The sequence below is a fragment of the Carcharodon carcharias genome, chromosome 20 (genome assembly GCF_017639515.1).
Source record: "Carcharodon carcharias isolate sCarCar2 chromosome 20, sCarCar2.pri, whole genome shotgun sequence".
NCBI classification, from domain to species: Eukaryota; Metazoa; Chordata; class Chondrichthyes; order Lamniformes; family Lamnidae; genus Carcharodon; species Carcharodon carcharias.
In genome coordinates, this window is record NC_054486.1 from 113,347,831 (window position 1) to 113,368,363 (window position 20,533).

General features: G+C 50.4%; 1 protein-coding gene across 1 annotated transcript in view; it reads right to left on the reverse strand.

Moving 5' to 3' along the window:
* The window catches only part of mlh3 (mutL homolog 3 (E. coli)), a 133,099-nt gene that overhangs the window by 100,293 nt on the left and 12,273 nt on the right, over window positions 1-20,533 (reverse strand). The window contains exons 3-4 of the mRNA XM_041214241.1: window positions 19,265-19,354; window positions 18,602-18,681 (exon numbers count right to left, since the gene is read on the reverse strand). Coding sequence (XP_041070175.1) covers window positions 18,602-18,681; window positions 19,265-19,354 — 170 coding nt within the window. The remainder of the gene's footprint in view (window positions 1-18,601; window positions 18,682-19,264; window positions 19,355-20,533) is intronic.

The window sequence follows — 20,533 nt, forward strand, 5'->3', positions numbered from 1 at the left end:
CCAACCATTAACAACCCCTATAACCTGCCCCAACCATTTAACAACCCCTATACCGCCCCAACCATTAACAACCCCTATACCTGCCCCAACCATTAACAACCCTATACCTGCCCCAACCATTAACAAACCCTATACTGCCCCAACCATTAACACCCCTATACCTGCCCCAACCATTAACAACCCCTATACCTGCCCCCAACCATTAACAACCCTATACCTGCCCCAACCATTAAACAACCCCTATACCTGCCCCAACCATTCACAACCTCCTATACCTGCCCCAACCATTAACAACCCCTATACCTGCCCAACCATTAACAACCCTATACCTGTCCCCAACCATTACAACCCCTATACCTGCCCCAACCATTAACAACCCTATACCTGCCCCAACCATTAACAACCCTTACCTGCCCCAACCATTCACAACCCTATACCTGCCCCAACCATTAACAACCCCTATACCTGCCCAACCATTAACAACCCCTATACCTGCCCCAAACCATTAACAACCCTATACCTGCCCCAACCATTAACCAACCCCTATACCATGCCCCACCATTAACAACCCCTATCCTGCCCCAACCATTAACAACCCTATACCTGCCCAACCATTAACAACCCTATACCTGCCCCAACCATTCACAACCCTATACCTGCCCCAACCATTCACAACCCCTATACCTGCCCCAACCATTAACAACCCCTATACCTGCCCCAACCATTAACAACCCTATACCTGCCCCAACCATTAACCAACCCTATACCTGCCCCAACCATTAACAACCCCTATACCTGCCCCAACCATTCACAACCCCTATACCTGCCCCAACATTAACAACCCCTATACCTGCCCCAACCATTAACAACCCTATACCTGCCCCAACCATTAACAACCCTATACCTGCCCCAACCATTAACAACCCTATACCTGCCCCAACCATTAACAACCCCTATACCTGCCCCAACCATTAACAACCCTATACCTGCCCCAACCATTAACAACCCTATACCTGCCCCAACCATTCACAACCCCTATACCTGCCCCAACCATTAACAACACCTATACCTGCCCCAACCATTAACAACCCTATACCTGCCCCAACCATTAACAACCCCTATACCTGCCCCAACCATTCACAACCCTATACCTGCCCCAACCATTAACAACCCCTATACCTGCCCCAACCATTAACAACCCTATACCTGCCCCAACCATTAACAACCCCTATACCTGCCCCAACCATTAACAACCCCTATACCTGCCCCAACCATTAACAACCCCTATACCTGCCCCAACCATTAACAACCCTATACCTGCCCAACCATTCACAACCCCTATACCTGCCCCAACCATTAACAACCCCTATACCTGCCCCAACCATTAACCAACCCTATACCTGCCCCAACCATTAACAACCCTATACCTGCCCCAACCATTCACAACCCCTATACCTGCCCCAACCATTAACAACCCCTATACCTGCCCCAACCATTAACAACCCCTATACCTGCCCCAACCATTAACAACCCCTATACCTGCCCCAACCATTAACAACCCCTATACCTGCCCCAACCATTAACAACCCTATACCTGCCCCAACCATTAACAACCCTATACCTGCCCCAACCATTAACAACCCTATACCTGCCCCAACCATTAACAACCCCTATACCTGCCCCAACCATTAACCAACCCCTATACCTGCCCCAACCATTAACACCCTATACCTGCCCCAACCATTCACAACCCTATACCTGCCCCAACCATTCACCAACCCTATACCTGCCCCAACCATTAACAACCCCTATACCTGCCCCAACCATTAACAACCCTATACCTGCCCCAACCATTAACAACCCTATACCTGCCCCAACCATTAACAACCCCTATACCTGCCCCAACCATTAACCAACCCTATACCTGCCCCAACCATTAACAACCCCTATACCTTGCCCCAACCATTAACAACCCTATACCTGCCCCAACCATTAACAACCCCTATACCTGCCCCAACCATTAACAACCCCTATACCTGCCCCAACCATTCACAACCCCTATACCTGCCCCAACCATTAACAACCCTATACCTGCCCCAACCATTAACAACCCCTATACCTGCCCCAACCATTAACAACCCCTATACCTGCCCCAACCATTAACAACCCCTATACCTGCCCCAACCATTAACCAACCCTATACCTGCCCCAACCATTACAACCCCTATACCTGCCCCAACCATTAACAACCCCTATACCTGCCCCAACCATTAACCAACCCTATACCTGCCCCAACCATTAACAACCCTATACCTGCCCCAACCATTAACAACCCCTATACCTGCCCCAACCATTAACAACCCCTATACCTGCCCCAACCATTCACAACCCTATACCTGCCCCAACCATTAACAACCCCTATACCTGCCCCAACCATTAACAACCCCTATACCTGCCCCAACCATTAACAACCCCTATACCTGCCCCAACCATTAACAACCCTATACCTGCCCCAACCATTAACAACCCTATACCTGCCCCAACCATTAACTAACCCTATACCTGCCCCAACCATTAACAACCCCTATACCTGCCCCAACCATTAACAACCCCTATACCTGCCCCAACCATTAACAACCCCTATACCTGCCCCAACCATTAACAACCCTATACCTGCCCCAACCATTAACAACCCTATACCTGCCCCAACCATTAACAACCCCTATACCTGCCCCAACCATTAACAACCCCTATACCTGCCCCAACCATTAACAACCCTATACCTGCCCCAACCATTAACAACCCCTATACCTGCCCCAACCATTAACAACCCCTATACCTGCCCCAACCATTAACAACCCTATACCTGCCCCAACCATTAACAACCCTATACCTGCCCCAACCATTCACAACCCCTATACCTGCCCCAACCATTAACAACCCTATACCTGCCCCAACCATTAACCAACCCTATACCTGCCCCAACCATTAACAACCCCTATACCTGCCCCAACCATTAACAACCCTATACCTGCCCCAACCATTAACAACCCTATACCTGCCCCAACCATTAACAACCCTATACCTGCCCCCAACCATTAACAACCCCTATACCTGCCCCAACCATTAACAACACCCTATACCTGCCCCAACCATTAACAACCCCTATACCTGCCCCAACCATTAACAACCCCTTATACCTGCCCCAACCATTAACAACCCTATACCTGCCCCAACCATTAACCAACCCTATACCTGCCCCAACCATTCACCAACCCTATACCTGCCCCAACCATTAACAACCCTATACCTGCCCAACCATTAACAACCCCTATACTGCCCCCAACCATTAAACAAACCCTATACCTGCCCAACCATTAACCAACCCCTATACCTGCCCCAACCATTAACCAACCCTATACCTGCCCCAACCATTAACAACCCCTATACCTGCCCCAACCATTAACCAACCCTATACCTGCCCCAACCATTAACAACCCCAATACCTGCCCCAACCATTAACAACCCTATACCTGCCCCAACCATTAACCACCCCTATACCTGCCCAACCATTAACCACCCCTATACCTGCCCCAACCATTAACAACCCTATACCTGCCCCAACCATTAACAACCCCTATACCTGCCCCAACCATTAACCAACCCTATACCTGCCCCAACCATTAACCAACCCTATACCTGCCCCAACCATTAACAACCCTATACCTGCCCCAACCATTAACAACCCTATACCTGCCCCAACCATTAACCAACCCTATACCTGCCCCAACCATTAACCAACCCTATACCTGCCCCAACCATTAACAACCCCTATACCTGCCCCAACCATTAACAACCCCTATACCTGCCCCAACCATTAACAACCCCTATACCTGCCCCAACCATTAACCAACCCCTATACCTGCCCCAACCATTAACCAACCCTATACCTGCCCCAACCATTAACCAACCCTATACCTGCCCCAACCATTAACCAACCCTATACCTGCCCCAACCATTAACCAACCCCTATACCTGCCCCAACCATTAACCAACCCTATACCTGCCCCAACCATTAACCAACCCCTATACCTGCCCCAACCATTAACCAACCCTATACCTGCCCCAACCATTAACAACCCCTATACCTGCCCCAACCATTAACCAACCCTATACCTGCCCCAACCATTAACAACCCCTATACCTGCCCCAACCATTAACAACCCCTATACCTGCCCCAACCATTAACAACCCTATACCTGCCCCAACCATTAACCAACCCCTATACCTGCCCCAACCATTAACAACCCTATACCTGCCCCAACCATTAACAACCCCTATACCTGCCCCAACCATTCACAACCCTATACCTGCCCCAACCATTAACCAACCCCTATACCTGCCCCAACCATTAACAACCCCTATACCTGCCCCAACCATTAACAACCCCTATACCTGCCCCAACCATTAACCAACCCTATACCTGCCCCAACCATTAACCAACCCTATACCTGCCCCAACCATTAACCAACCCCTATACCTGCCCCAACCATTAACCAACCCCTATACCTGCCCCAACCATTAACAACCCCTATACCTGCCCCAACCATTAACAACCCTATACCTGCCCCAACCATTAACAACCCCTATACCTGCCCCAACCATTAACAACCCTATACCTGCCCCAACCATTAACAACCCCTATACCTGCCCCAACCATTAACCAACCCCTATACCTGCCCCAACCATTAACCAACCCTATACCTGCCCCAACCATTAACAACCCCTATACCTGCCCCAACCATTAACAACCCTATACCTGCCCCAACCATTAACCAACCCTATACCTGCCCCAACCATTAACAACCCCTATACCTGCCCCAACCATTAACAACCCCTATACCTGCCCCAACCATTAACCAACCCCTATACCTGCCCCAACCATTAACAACCCCTATACCTGCCCCAACCATTAACCAACCCCTATACCTGCCCCAACCATTAACAACCCCTATACCTGCCCCAACCATTAACAACCCCTATACCTGCCCCAACCATTAACAACCCTATACCTGCCCCAACCATTAACCAACCCTATACCTGCCCCAACCATTAACCAACCCCTATACCTGCCCCAACCATTAACAACCCCTATACCTGCCCCAACCATTAACCAACCCTATACCTGCCCCAACCATTAACAACCCCTATACCTGCCCCAACCATTAACAACCCCTATACCTGCCCCAACCATTAACAACCCTATACCTGCCCCAACCATTAACAACCCCTATACCTGCCCCAACCATTAACAACCCTATACCTGCCCCAACCATTAACCAACCCTATACCTGCCCCAACCATTAACAACCCCTATACCTGCCCCAACCATTAACCAACCCTATACCTGCCCCAACCATTAACAACCCCTATACCTGCCCCAACCATTAACCAACCCTATACCTGCCCCAACCATTAACCAACCCTATACCTGCCCCAACCATTAACCAACCCTATACCTGCCCCAACCATTAACAACCCCTATACCTGCCCCAACCATTAACCAACCCTATACCTGCCCCAACCATTAACAACCCCTATACCTGCCCCAACCATTAACAACCCCTATACCTGCCCCAACCATTAACCAACCCCTATACCTGCCCCAACCATTAACCAACCCTATACCTGCCCCAACCATTAACCAACCCCTATACCTGCCCCAACCATTAACAACCCTATACCTGCCCCAACCATTAACCAACCCCTATACCTGCCCCAACCATTAACAACCCCTATACCTGCCCCAACCATTCACAACCCCTATACCTGCCCCAACCATTCACAACCCCTATACCTGCCCCAACCATTAACAACCCCTATACCTGCCCCAACCATTAACCAACCCCTATACCTGCCCCAACCATTAACAACCCCTATACCTGCCCCAACCATTAACAACCCCTATACCTGCCCCAACCATTAACCAACCCTATACCTGCCCCAACCATTAACAACCCCTATACCTGCCCCAACCATTAACAACCCCTATACCTGCCCCAACCATTAACAACCCTATACCTGCCCCAACCATTAACAACCCCTATACCTGCCCCAATCATTAACCAACCCTATACCTGCCCCAACCATTAACAACCCCTATACCTGCCCCAACCATTCACAACCCTATACCTGCCCCAACCATTCACAACCCCTATACCTGCCCCAACCATTAACCAACCCCTATACCTGCCCCAACCATTAACCAACCCCTATACCTGCCCCAACCATTAACAACCCTATACCTGCCCCAACCATTAACAACCCTATACCTGCCCCAACCATTAACAACCCCTATACCTGCCCCAACCATTAACAACCCCTATACCTGCCCCAACCATTAACAACCCCTATACCTGCCCCAACCATTAACAACCCCTATACCTGCCCCAACCATTAACAACCCTATACCTGCCCCAACCATTAACAACCCCTATACCTGCCCCAACCATTAACAACCCTATACCTACCCCAACCATTAACCAACCCCTATACCTGCCCCAACCATTCACAACCCCTATACCTGCCCCAACCATTAACAACCCTATACCTGCCCCAACCATTAACAACCCTATACCGGCCACAACCATTAACAACCCTATACCTGCCCCAACCATTAACAACCCCTATACCTGCCCCAACCATTAACAACCCCTATACCTGCCCCAACCATTAACCAACCCTATACCTGCCCCAACCATTAACAACCCCGATACCTGCCCCAACCATTAACAACCCCTATACACCTGCCCCAACCATTAACAACCCCTATACCTACCCCAACCATTAACCAACCCTATACCTGCCCCAACCATTAACAACCCCTATACCTGCCCCAACCATTAACAACCCTATACCTGCCCCAACCATTAACAACCCCTATAACTGCCCCAACCATTAACCAACCCTATACCTGCCCCAACCATTAACAACCCCTATACCTGCCCCAACCATTAACAACCCCTATACCTGCCCCAACCATTAACAACCCCTATACCTGCCCCAACCATTAACCAACCCTATACCTGCCCCAACCATTAACAACCCCTATACCTGCCCCAACCATTAACAACCCTATACCTGCCCCAACCATTAACAACCCCTATACCTGCCCCAACCATTAACAACCCCTATACCTGCCCCAACCATTAACAACCCTATACCTGCCCCAACCATTAACCAACCCCTATACCTGCCCCAACCCATTACAACCCCTATACCTGCCCCAACCATTAACCAACCCTATACCTGCCCCAACCATTAACAACCCCTATACCTGCCCCAAACCATTAACCAACCCTATACCTGCCCCAACCATTAACCAACCCCTATACCTGCCCCAACCATAACAACCCTATACCTGCCCCAACCATTAACAACCCCTATACCTGCCCCAACCATTAACAACCCTATACCTGCCCCAACCATTAACAACCCCTATACCTGCCCCAACCATTAACAACCCCTATACCTGCCCCAACCATTAACAACCCCTATACCTGCCCCAACCATTAACCAACCCTATACCTGCCCCAACCATTAACAACCCTATACCTGCCCCAACCATTAACAACCCTATACCTGCCCCAACCATTAACCAACCCTATACCTGCCCCAACCATTAACAACCCTATACCTGCCCCAACCATTAACTAACCCTATACCTGCCCCAACCATTAACAACCCTATACCTGCCCCAACCATTAACAACCCCTATACCTGCCCCAACCATTAACAACCCTATACCTGCCCCAACCATTAACCAACCCTATACCTGCCCCAACCATTAACCAACCCTATACCTGCCCCAACCATTAACCAACCCTATACCTGCCCCAACCATTAACCAACCCTATACCTGCCCCAACCATTAACAACCCTATACCTGCCCCAACCATTAACAACCCCTATACCTGCCCCAACCATTAACAACCCCTATACCTGCCCCAACCATTAACCAACCCTATACCTGCCCCAACCATTCACAACCCTATACCTGCCCCAACCATTAACCAACCCCTATACCTGCCCCAACCATTAACCAACCCTATACCTGCCCCAACCATTAACCAACCCCTATACCTGCCCCAACCATTAACAACCCCTATACCTGCCCCAACCATTAGCCAACCCTATACCTGCCCCAACCATTAACCAACCCTATACCTGCCCCAACCATTAACCAACCCTATACCTGCCCCAACCATTAACCAACCCTATACCTGCCCCAACCATTAACAACCCCTATACCTGCCCCAACCATTCACAACCCCTGTACCTGCCCCAACCATTAACTAACCCTGTACCTGCCCCAACCATTAACAACCCTATACCTGCCCCAACCATTAACAACCCCTATACCTGCCCCAACCATTCACAACCCCTGTACCTGCCCCAACCATTAACTAACCCTGTACCTGCCCCAACCATTAACTAACCCTATACCTGCCCCAACCATTAACTAACCCTATACCTGCCCCAACCATTAACCAACACCTATACCTGCCCCAACCATTAACCAACCCTATACCTGCCCCAACCATTAACCAACCCTATACCTGCCCCAACCATTAACCAACCCTATACCTGCCCCAACCATTCACAACCCCTATACCTGCCCCAACCATTAACCAACCCCTATACCTGCCCCAACCATTAACAACCCCTATACCTGCCCCAACCATTAACAACCCCTATACCTGCCCCAACCATTAACCAACCCCTATACCTGCCCCAACCATTAACCAACCCTGTACCTGCCCCAACCATTAACCAACGCTGTACCTGCCCCAACCATTAACCAACCCTATACCTGCCCCAACCATTAACAACCCCTATACCTGCCCCAACCATTAACCAACCCCTATACCTGCCCCAACCATTAACCAACCCTGTACCTGCCCCAACCATTAACCAACCCCTATACCTGCCCCAACCATTAACCAACCCTGTACCTGCCCCAACCATTAACCAACCCTGTACCTGCCCCAACCATTAACCAACCCTATACCTGCCCCAACCATTAACTAACCCTATACCTGCCCCAACCATTCACAACCCCTATACCTGCCCCAACCATTAACCAACCCTGTACCTGCCCCAACCATTAACCAACCCTGTACCTGCCCCAACCATTAACCAACCCTATACCTGCCCCAACCATTAACAACCCTATACCTGCCCCAACCATTAACCAACCCTATACCTGCCCCAACCATTAACCAACCCTGTACCTGCCCCAACCATTAACCAACCCTATACCTGCCCCAACCATTAACAACCCTATACCTGCCCCAACCATTAACCAACCCTATACCTGCCCCAACCATTAACCAACCCTGTACCTGCCCCAACCATTAACAACCCTATACCTGCCCCAACCATTAACAACCCTATACCTGCCCCAACCATTAACCAACCCTATACCTGCCCCAACCATTAACCAACCCTGTACCTGCCCCAACCATTAACCAACCCTATACCTGCCCCAACCATTAACCAACCCTATACCTGCCCCAACCATTAACCAACCCTATACCTGCCCCAACCATTAACCAACCCTATACCTGCCCCAACCATTCACAACCCCTATACCTGCCCCAACCATTCACAACCCTATACCTGCCCCAACCATTCACAACCCTATACCTGCCCCAACCATTAACCAACCCTATACCTGCCCCAACCATTCACAACCCCTATACCTGCCCCAACCATTCACAACCCTATACCTGCCCCAACCATTAACCAACCCTATACCTGCCCCAACCATTAACCAACCCTATACCTGCCCCAACCATTAACCAACCCTATACCTGCCCCAACCATTAACCAACCCTATACCTGCCCCAATCATTAACCAACCCTATACCTGCCCCAACCATTCACAACCCTATACCTGCCCCAACCATTCACAACCCCTATACCTGCCCCAACCATTCACAACCCCTGTACCTGCCCCAACCATTAACTAACCCTGTACCTGCCCCAACCATTCACAACCCCTATACCTGACCCAACCATTAACCAACCCCTATACCTGCCCCAACCATTAACCAACCCTGTACCTGCCCCAACCATTCACAACCCCTATACCTGCCCCAACCATTCACAACCCCTATACCTGCCCCAACCATTCACAACCCCTATACCTGCCCCAACCATTAACAACCCCTATACCTGCCCCAACCATTCACAACCCCTATACCTACCCCAACCATTAACTAACCCTATACCTGCCCCAACCATTAACCAACCCCTATACCTGCCCCAACCATTAACCAACCCTGTACCTGCCCCAACCATTAACCAACCCCTATACCTGCCCCAACCATTAACTAACCCTATACCTGCCCCAACCATTAACAACCCCTATACCTGCCCCAACCATTCACAACCCCTATACCTGCCCCAACCATTAACTAACCCTATACCTGCCCCAACCATTAACAACCCTATACCTGCCCCAACCATTAACTAACCCTATACCTGCCCCAACCATTCACAACCCCTATACCTGCCCCAACCATTAACAACCCCTATACCTGCCCCAACCATTAACTAACCCCTATACCTGCCCCAACCATTAACCAACCCCTATACCTGCCCCAACCATTCATAACCCCTATACCTGCCCCAACCATTCACAACCCCTATACCTGCCCCAACCATTAACAACCCTGTACCTGCCCCAACCATTAACCAACCCCTATACCTGCCCCAACCATTAACTAACCCTATACCTGCCCCAACCATTAACAACCCCTATACCTGCCCCAACCATTCACAACCCCTATACCTGCCCCAACCATTAACTAACCCCTATACCTGCCCCAACCATTAACAACCCTATACCTGCCCCAACCATTAACTAACCCCTATACCTGCCCCAACCATTAACAACCCCTATACCTGCCCCAACCATTAACTAACCCTATACCTGCCCCAACCATTAACAACCCTATACCTGCCCCAACCATTAACTAACCCCTATACCTGCCCCAACCATTAACTGACCCAATACCTGACCCAACCATTCACAACCCCTATACCTGCCCCAACCATTCACTACCCCTATACCTGCCCCAACCATTAACCAACCTCTATACCTGCCCCAACCATTAACAACCCCTATACCTGCCCCAACCATTAACAACCCTATACCTGCCCCAACCATTAACCAACCCCTATACCTGCCCCAATCATTAACAACCCCTATACCTGCCCCAACCATTAACCAACCCCTATACCTGCCCCAACCATTAACCAACCCCTATACCTGCCCCAACCATTAACAACCCTATACCTGCCCCAACCATTAACCAACCCTATACCTGCCCCAACCATTAACCAACCCTATACCTGCCCCAACCGTTAACCAACCCCTATACCTGCCCCAACCATTAACCAACCCTGTACCTGCCCCAACCAATCACAACCCCTATACCTGCCCCAACCATTAACCAACCCCTATACCTGCCCCAACCAATCACAACCCCTATACCTGCCCCAACCATTAACCAACCCTGTACCTGCCCCAACCAATCACAACCCCTATACCTGCCCCAACCATTAACCAACCCCTATACCTGCCCCAACCAATCACAACCCCTATACCTGCCCCAACCATTAACAACCCCTATACCTGCCCCAACCATTCACAACACCTATACCTGCCCCAACCATTAACCAACCCTATACCTGCCCCAACCATTAACTAACCCAATACCTGACCCAACCATTCACTACCCCCATATTGTCGATGGACTAGTAGTCCAGAGAGCCAGGATAATGCTCTGTGGACCCGGGTTCAAATCTCACAGCAGAAATTTGAATTCTATTCAAAATCTGGAACTATAAGTCTAATGATGACATGAAACCATTGCATATTGTCATAAAAACCCATCTGGTTCACTAATGTCTCGTTAATGAAGGTCATCTGCCATCCTTACCTGGTCTGCCCTGCACGTGACTCCAGACCCAATGTGGTTGACTGTTAAATGCCTCTAAAATGGCCTGGCAAGCCACTCAGTTGTATCAAACCATGAAAAAGTCTCAAAGGAATGAAAATGGATGTACCACCTTGCATCAACTTAGGCACCGGAAACAACAATGGCAATCGCAGCCCTGTCGACCCTGCAGAGTCCTCCTAACTAATATCTGGGGGGGCTTGGGCCAAAATTGGGAGAGCTGTCTCACAAACTAGCCAAGCAACAGCCTGACATAGTCATCCTCACAGAATCATACCTTACAATTTCCAGACACCACCATCACCATCGCTGGGTATATCCTGTACCACCGGCAGGACAGACCCAGCAGAGATGGCAGTACAGTGGTATACAGTCGGGACAGAGTTGCCCTGGGAGTCTTCAAGATCGACTCCCGTGAAGCCTCATGGCATCAGGTCAAACATAGGCAAAGAAACCTCCTGCTGATTACCACGTATCACACCCCCTCAGCTGATGAATCAGTGCTCCTCCATGTTGATCACCACTTGGAGGAAGCACTGGGCGTAGCAAGGGCACTGAATGTACTCTGGGTGGGGAACTTCAATGTCCATCACCGAGATGGCTCGGCAGCACCACCACAGACCGAGCTGGCCAAGTCCTAAAGGACATCACTGCTAGACTGGGTCTGTAGCAGGTGGTGAGGGGACCAACAAGAGGGAAAAACATACTTAACCTCATCCTCACCAACCTGATGCAACTGTCCATGACAGTGTCAGTCAGAGTGACCATCGCACAGACCTTGTGGTGATGAAGTCCCGTCTTCACATTGAGGATCCCCTCCATTGTGCTGTGTGGCACTACCACCACACTAAGCGGGATAGATTTTGAACAGATCAAACAACTCAAAACTTGGCAACCATGAGGCGTTGTGGGCCATCAGCAACAGCGGAATTGTACTCTACCACAATATGTGACCTCATAGCCTGGCATATCCCTCACTGGGTCAAAATTCTGGAACTCCCTTCCTAACAGCACTGTGGGTGTACCTACATCACATGGACTGCAGCAGTTCATGAAGGCAACTCACTACCACCTTCTCAAGGGCAACTAGGCATGGGCCTACATCCCGTGAATGAACAAAAAAAAACTCTACCATTGCCACTAAGCCAGGGGATTAACCTGGGTTCAATGGAGAATTTTGGAGGGCATGCCAGGAGCAGCATCAGGCAAACCTAACACTGAGGTGTCATCCTAGTGAAGCTACAACATTGGACTACTTGTGTGCCAAACAGCATAAGCAGCCAATGATAGACAGAGCTAAGTGATTCCACAACCAACTGGTCAGATCTAAGTTCTGCAGTCCTGCCACATCCAGTCGTGAATGGTGATGGACAATTAAACAACTCACTGGAGGAGGAGGCTCCACAAATAGCCCCACCCTCAATGATGGAGGAGCCCAACGCATCAGTGCAAAAGATAAGGATGAAGCATTAGCAACAATCTTCAGCCAGAAGTGCCGAGTGGATGATCCATCTCGGCCTCCTCCAGAGGTCCCCAGCATCACAGATGCCAGTCTTCAGCCAATTAGATTCACTCCACGTGATATCATGAAATGGCTAAAGGCATTGGATACTGCAAAGGCTATGGGCCCTGACAATATTCCCACAGCAATACTGAAGACTTGTGCTCCAGAACTTGCCGTGCCCCTAGCCAAGCTTTCCAATTCAGCTACAACACTGGCATCTACCCGGCCGTGTGGAAAATTGCCCAGGAATGTCCTGTACACCAAAAGCAGGACAAACCCACCCCAGCCAATTACTGCTCCATCAGTCTGCTCTCAATCATCAGTAAAGTAATGGAAGGGGTCATCAACAGTGCTATCAAGTGGTTCTTGCTTAGCAATAACCTGCTCACTGACACCTAGTTTGGCTTCCGCCAGGGCCTCTCAGCTCCTGACCTCATTACAGCCTTGGTTCAAACATGGACAAAAGAGCTGAACTCCTGAGGTGAGGTGAGAGTGACTGCCCTTGACACCGAGGCCACATTTAACCGAGTGTGGCATCAAGAAGCCCTAGCAAAACTGGAGTCAATGGGAATCAGGGTGAAAACTGTCCACTGGTTGGAGTTCTATCTAGCACAAAGGAAGATGGTTGTGGTTGTAGGAGATCAGTAATCTCAGCTCCAGGACATCACTGCAGCAGTTCCTCAGGGTAGTGTCCTCGGCCCAACCATCTTCAGCTGCTTCATCAATGACCTTTATTCCATCATAAATTCAAAGGTGAAGATGTTCGCTGATGATTACACAGTGTTCAGCACCTTTCATGACTTCTTGGGAACTGAAGCAATCCATGTCCAAACACAGCAAGACCCAGACAATATCCAGACTTGGTCTGACAACATTGGACTACATATAACATTCTTGCTATACAAGTGCCAGGCAATGACCATCTCCAACAAAAGAGATTCTAACCATTGCTTCTTGACATTCAATGGCATTACCATCATTGAATCCTCCACTATCAACATCCCAGGGGTAAACTTTGACCAGAAACTGAACTGGACAAGCCATGTAAATGCCGTGGCTGTTTTTGCAGTTTTCCTTTAAGGGGCTGCTTTTTAATTTGTCCCTTAATTTGTTAATTTAGTTTAATTGTTTTGACTCAAAAGGGTTACAAGAGAGGGCCAGAGGCTAGGAATCTGTGGCGGGTAACTCACCCCGACTCCCAAAAGCCAATCCACCATCTACAAGGCACAAGTCAGGAGTGTGATGGAATACTCTCCACTTGCCTGGATGAGTGCAGCTCCAACATTCAAGGAGCTTGACACCATCCAGGACAAAGCAGCCCACTTGATTGGCATCCCATCCATAAACATTCACTCCCTCCACCACCGACACACAGTGACAGCAGTGTGTACCATCTACAAGATGCACTGCAGAAACTCACCAAGGCTCCTTAGACAGCACTTTCCAAACCCACGACCATTAGAAGGACAAGGGCAGCAGATACATGGGAACGCCTCCAAGCCACTCACCATCCTGACTTAGAAAGATATCGGCTGTTCCTTCATTGTCACTGGGTCAGAACCCTGGAACTCCCTCTCTAACAGCACCGTGGGTGTACCTACATCACATGGACTGCAGTGGTTCAAGAAGGCAGCTCACCACCACCTTCTCAATGGATAATAAATGCTGGCCTAGCCAGCGAAACCCACATTCCTTGAATGAATTTTTAGAAAACTACCTCCATACCTGACTCAACCATTCACCATCCCAGCACCTGACCGAGCCATTCACTAACCCAATAACTGACCCGACCATTCACTAACCCAATACCTAACCTGACCATTCACTAACCCAATACCTGACCTGATCTTTCACTACACCCCCATACCGTACCCACCATCCACTATCCCCCGTACCTGACCCGAACATTCACTATCCCCTGTACCTGACCCGACCATTCACTATCCCCCGTACCTAACCCAACCATTCACTACCCCCACCCCCGTACCTGACCCGACCATTCACTAACCCTGTACCTGACACACCATCCACTATCCCCCGTACCTGACCCGACCATTCACTAACCCTGTACCTGACACACCATCCACTATCCCCCGTACCTGACCCGACCATTCACAACCCCCCGTACCTGACCCGACCATTCACTATCCCCCATACCTGACCCACCATTCACTAACCCAATACCTTACCCACCATTCACTACCCTCCCATACCTGACCCACCATTCACTAACCCAATACCTGACCCACCATCCACTACCCCCCCCCATACCTGACCCATCATTCACTACCCCCCCATACCTGACCCGAACATTCACTATCCCCCATACCTGACCCACCATTCACTAACCCCCATACCTGACCCACCATTCACTACCCCCCATACCTGACCCACCATTCACTACCCCCCATACCTGACCCACCATTCACTACCCCCCATACCTGACGCACCATTCACTAACCCAATACTTGACCCACCATTCACTAACCTCATACCTGACCCGACCATTCACTACCCCCTGTACCTGACCCACCATTCACTACCCCTCATACCTGACCCACCATTCACTACCTCCCATACCTGACTCGACCATTCACTAGCCCCTGTACCTGACCCACCATTCACTACCCCTGTACCTGACCCGACCATTCACTAGCCCCTGTACCTGACCCACAATTCACTACCCCTGTACCTGACCCACCATTCACTACCCCCCCTACCTGACCCACCATTCACTACCCCTGTACCTGACCCAACCATTCACTATCCCCCGTACCTGACCCACCATTTACTACCCCCCGTACCTGACCCACCATTCACTATCCCCCGTACCTGACTCACCATTCACTACCCCCCGTACCTGACCCACCATTCACTATCCCCTGTACCTGACCCAACCATTCACTACCCCTGTACCTGACCCACCATTCACTACCACTGTACCTGACCCAACCATTCACTACCCCCCCTACCTGACCCACCATTCACTATCCCTATACCTGACCCAACCATTCACTACCCCCCCTACCTGACCCACCATTCACTACCCCCCATACCTGACCCACCATTCACTACCCCCCGTACCTGACCCACCATTCACTACCCCCCATACCTGACCCACCATTCACCTCCCCCCCATACCTGACCCACCATTCACTAACCCAATACCTGACCCACCATTCACTACCCCCCATACCTGACCCACCATTCACTACCCCCCATACCTGACGCACCATTCACTAACCCAATACTTGACCCACCATTCACTAACCTCATACCTGACCCGACCATTCACTACCCCCTGTACCTGACCCACCATTCACTACCCCTCATACCTAACCCACCATTCACTACCTCCCATACCTGACCCGACCATTCACTAGCCCCTGTACCTGACCCACCATTCACTACCCCTGTACCTGACCCACCATTCACTACCCCCACTACCTGACCCACCATTCACTACCCCTGTACCTGACCCAACCATTCACTATCCCCCGTACCTGACCCACCATTCACTAGCCCCCGTACCTGACCCACCATTCACTATCCCCCGTACCTGATCCACCATTCACTACCCCCCGTACCTGACCCACCATTCACTATCCCCTGTACCTGACCCAACCATTCACTACCCCTGTACCTGACCCACCATTCACTACCCCTGTACCTGACCCAACCATTCACTACCCCCCTACCTGACCCACCATTCACTACCCCTATACCTGACCCAACCATTCACTACCCCCCCTACCTGACCCACCATTCACTACCCCCCATACCTGACCCACCATTCACTATCCCCTGTACCTGACCCAACCATTCACTACCCCCCATACCTGACCCACCATTCACTACCCCCCATACCTGACCCACTATTCACTACCCCCCATAGCTGACCCAACCATTCACTACCCGCCGTACCTGACCCACCATTCACTACCCCCCGTACCTGACCCACCATTCACTACCCCTATACCTGACCCACCATTCACTACCCCCATACCTGACCCACCATTCACTACCCCTGTACCTGACCCAACCATTCACTACCTCCCATACCTGACCCAACCATTCACTATCCCCCGTACCTGACCCAACCATTCACTATCCCCTGTACCTGACCCAACCATTCACTACCCCCCATACCTGACCCACCATTCACTATCCCCCATACCTGACCCGAACATTCACTACCCCCCAGACCTGACCCAACCATTCACTACCCCTGTACCTGACCCACCATTCACTACCCCTGTACCTGACCCACCATTCACTACCCCTGTACCTGACTCACCATTCACTACCCCCCATACCTGACCCACCATTCACTATCCCCCATACCTGACCCGAACATTCACTACCCCCCAGACCTGACCCAACCATTCACTACCCCTGTACCTGACTCACCATTCACTACCCCTGTACCTGACTCACCATTCACTATCCCCCATACCTGACCCGAACATTCACTACCCCCCAGACCTGACCCAACCATTCACTACCCCTGTACCTGACCCACCATTCACTACCCCCAAGACCTGACCCACCATTCACTATCCCTGTACCTGACTCACCATTCACTACCCCCCAGACCTGACCCACCATTCACTATCCCCCATACCTGACCCGAACATTCACTACCCCCAAGACCTGACCCAACCATTCACTACCCCTGTACCTGACTCACCATTCACTACCCCCCATACCTGACCCACCGTTCACTATCCCCCATACCTGACCCAAACATTCACTACCCCCAAGACCTGACCCAACCATTCACTACCCATGTACCTGACTCACCATTCACTATTCCCCATACCTGACCCGAACATTCACTCCCCCTGTACCTGACCCACCATTTACTACCCCTGTACCTGATCTAACCGTATAGATGTTTGCAGAGATAGGACATGGAAGGATTTGAAAATGATGATGAGTATTTTAAAATTGAGGCAATTCTGGAGTGACAGCCAATGTACACCAGCAAGCACAGAGGTTATAGGTGAACAGGAGCTGGTGTGATTTCAGATAATGCAGCAAACAGCCCAAAGGTGGTAGATCCTACCTCTGGAGGGCGGAAAAAGACTGGATTCATCCACTCTTGAAGCAGTGAACGCAGTGAATCGCATGATCCCAACTGGGCACCTGTCCAAAGAGAATAAACCCACAGTCACCATCAGCATATTCGTAATGTGGGAGGTACCTCACTAATAGTTTGGAGTATCCTGATCTTAATGTGGGGGAAAGTTGGTCAGAACCTCTAAGTTCATGTTGAACAAGAGTTGAGATGGGCAATGACTCGAAGGGTGGGATCATGGATCTATGGAGAAAGAAGAGTGGGAGTAGCAGGAGATTCCATCATCCGTGGATCAGAGAGCACTTTCGCAGTTCTCTCTCGAAGCTCTACCTCAACTCCAATTCCTTTCTCTCAATGACTAATCACAGGCTGATACTGGAGGTATAGTTGCAGTGACAAAGCACTGCAAAGAATCTCCAAGTTCATGGTGCTGGACTCCACCTTATTAAGCAGCGATTAAGTAATGCATTAATGATTAGTTAATATTAGGCTTAGATTTTAAATGCCTAGAGCTTGTAGCACAAAGTTGAAGAGTCCCATAGTTCGAAGTTGATCAGACAAAGCTGAAGTTGTTATGTACAAATGCCATCCCTAACTGTCCCACTTGGAGACATGTCAAACCAACTTGATCTCTATCACTGATCCCCTCACCGGCTCTGTCCTTCTGTCTCTCTTCACGTGGCCTTGGCAGGAAAGGGATTAGGCTATGGCTGTGGAATGGGTAACACTGGTACTGAGAGCCTGTAGAAAAAGCAAAGAGCCAGTTTACACTCCATGTATACAGCTAGAAACTAATCAGACTGAACAGGCTGTGGGGGAAACTGTATATTTGTATGGAAATCCAGCAGAATGATAGATGAATTACTTATCTTCCCTCCCTAGCTCTGATGATTGAATATACTCAAATCATCACCAGAACTAACCTAATTAAAGCACTATGGGTAAAAGCAAAATACTGTGGATGCTGGAAATCTGAAACAAAAACAAAAACAAAAATAGCTGGAAAAACTCAGCAGGTCTGACTGCATCAGTGGAAGTGGAAGACAGAGTTTCGAGTCCGTATGACTCTTCATCTGATGAAGTTCTGAGGAAGAGTCACACGGACTCGAAGCATTAACTCTGTCTTCCACTCCATAGATGCTGTCAGACCTGCTGAGTTTTTCCAGTTATTTTTGTTTTTGTTAAAGCACCATGGAGCCTGACTGGCAACCCCCCAGCTTGCAGCACCTTGCTCTCAGTCACTGATCTCAGTTAGGATAGGGGACTACCACTGACCTCAGATGGATCCTTGGCAGACTCTAGAAGTAACAACATGGGGGAGTGAAGAGAAGCTGTTACTACAATATGCTAGTGTGATCGAATAAGTAGAAACAACATAAAGGCTGTCTTGCAGAGCTGGACAACGGAGTATCCATGTTGGAGGAAGCTGGTGTGACCATGGTGCCAAATGTGGCTAATTCATTAAAAACCTGGGGTGGGGGCGGGTGAGGTGGAGTGAGGTGAGGGCAGGTGGGGTCGGGTGAGGGCGGGTGAGTGCTGAGGTAGGGTGGGGTGAGGTGAGCTGGGTTGGGGGTGGGGGTGAGGTGGGGAGCGGTGAGGTGGGAAGTGGGGTGGGGTGGGGTGATGTGTGGTGGGGTGGGGTGAGGGTGGGTGACGGTGGGTGAGATGGGGTGGGGTGAGGGTGAGGGTGAGGGTGGGGTGGGGAGGTGAGGTGAGGGTGGGGTGAGGGTGAGGTGAGGTGAGGTGAGGGTGGGGTGGGGAGGTGAGGTGAGGGTGGGGTGGGGAGGTGAGGTGAGGGTGAGGGTGCGGGCGGGTGAGGGTGGGGTGAGGTGAGGGTGGGGTGGGGAGCGGTGAGGTGGGAAGTGGGGTGGGGTGAGGTGAGGGTGGGGTGAGGTGAGGTGAGGTGAGGTGAGGTGAGGT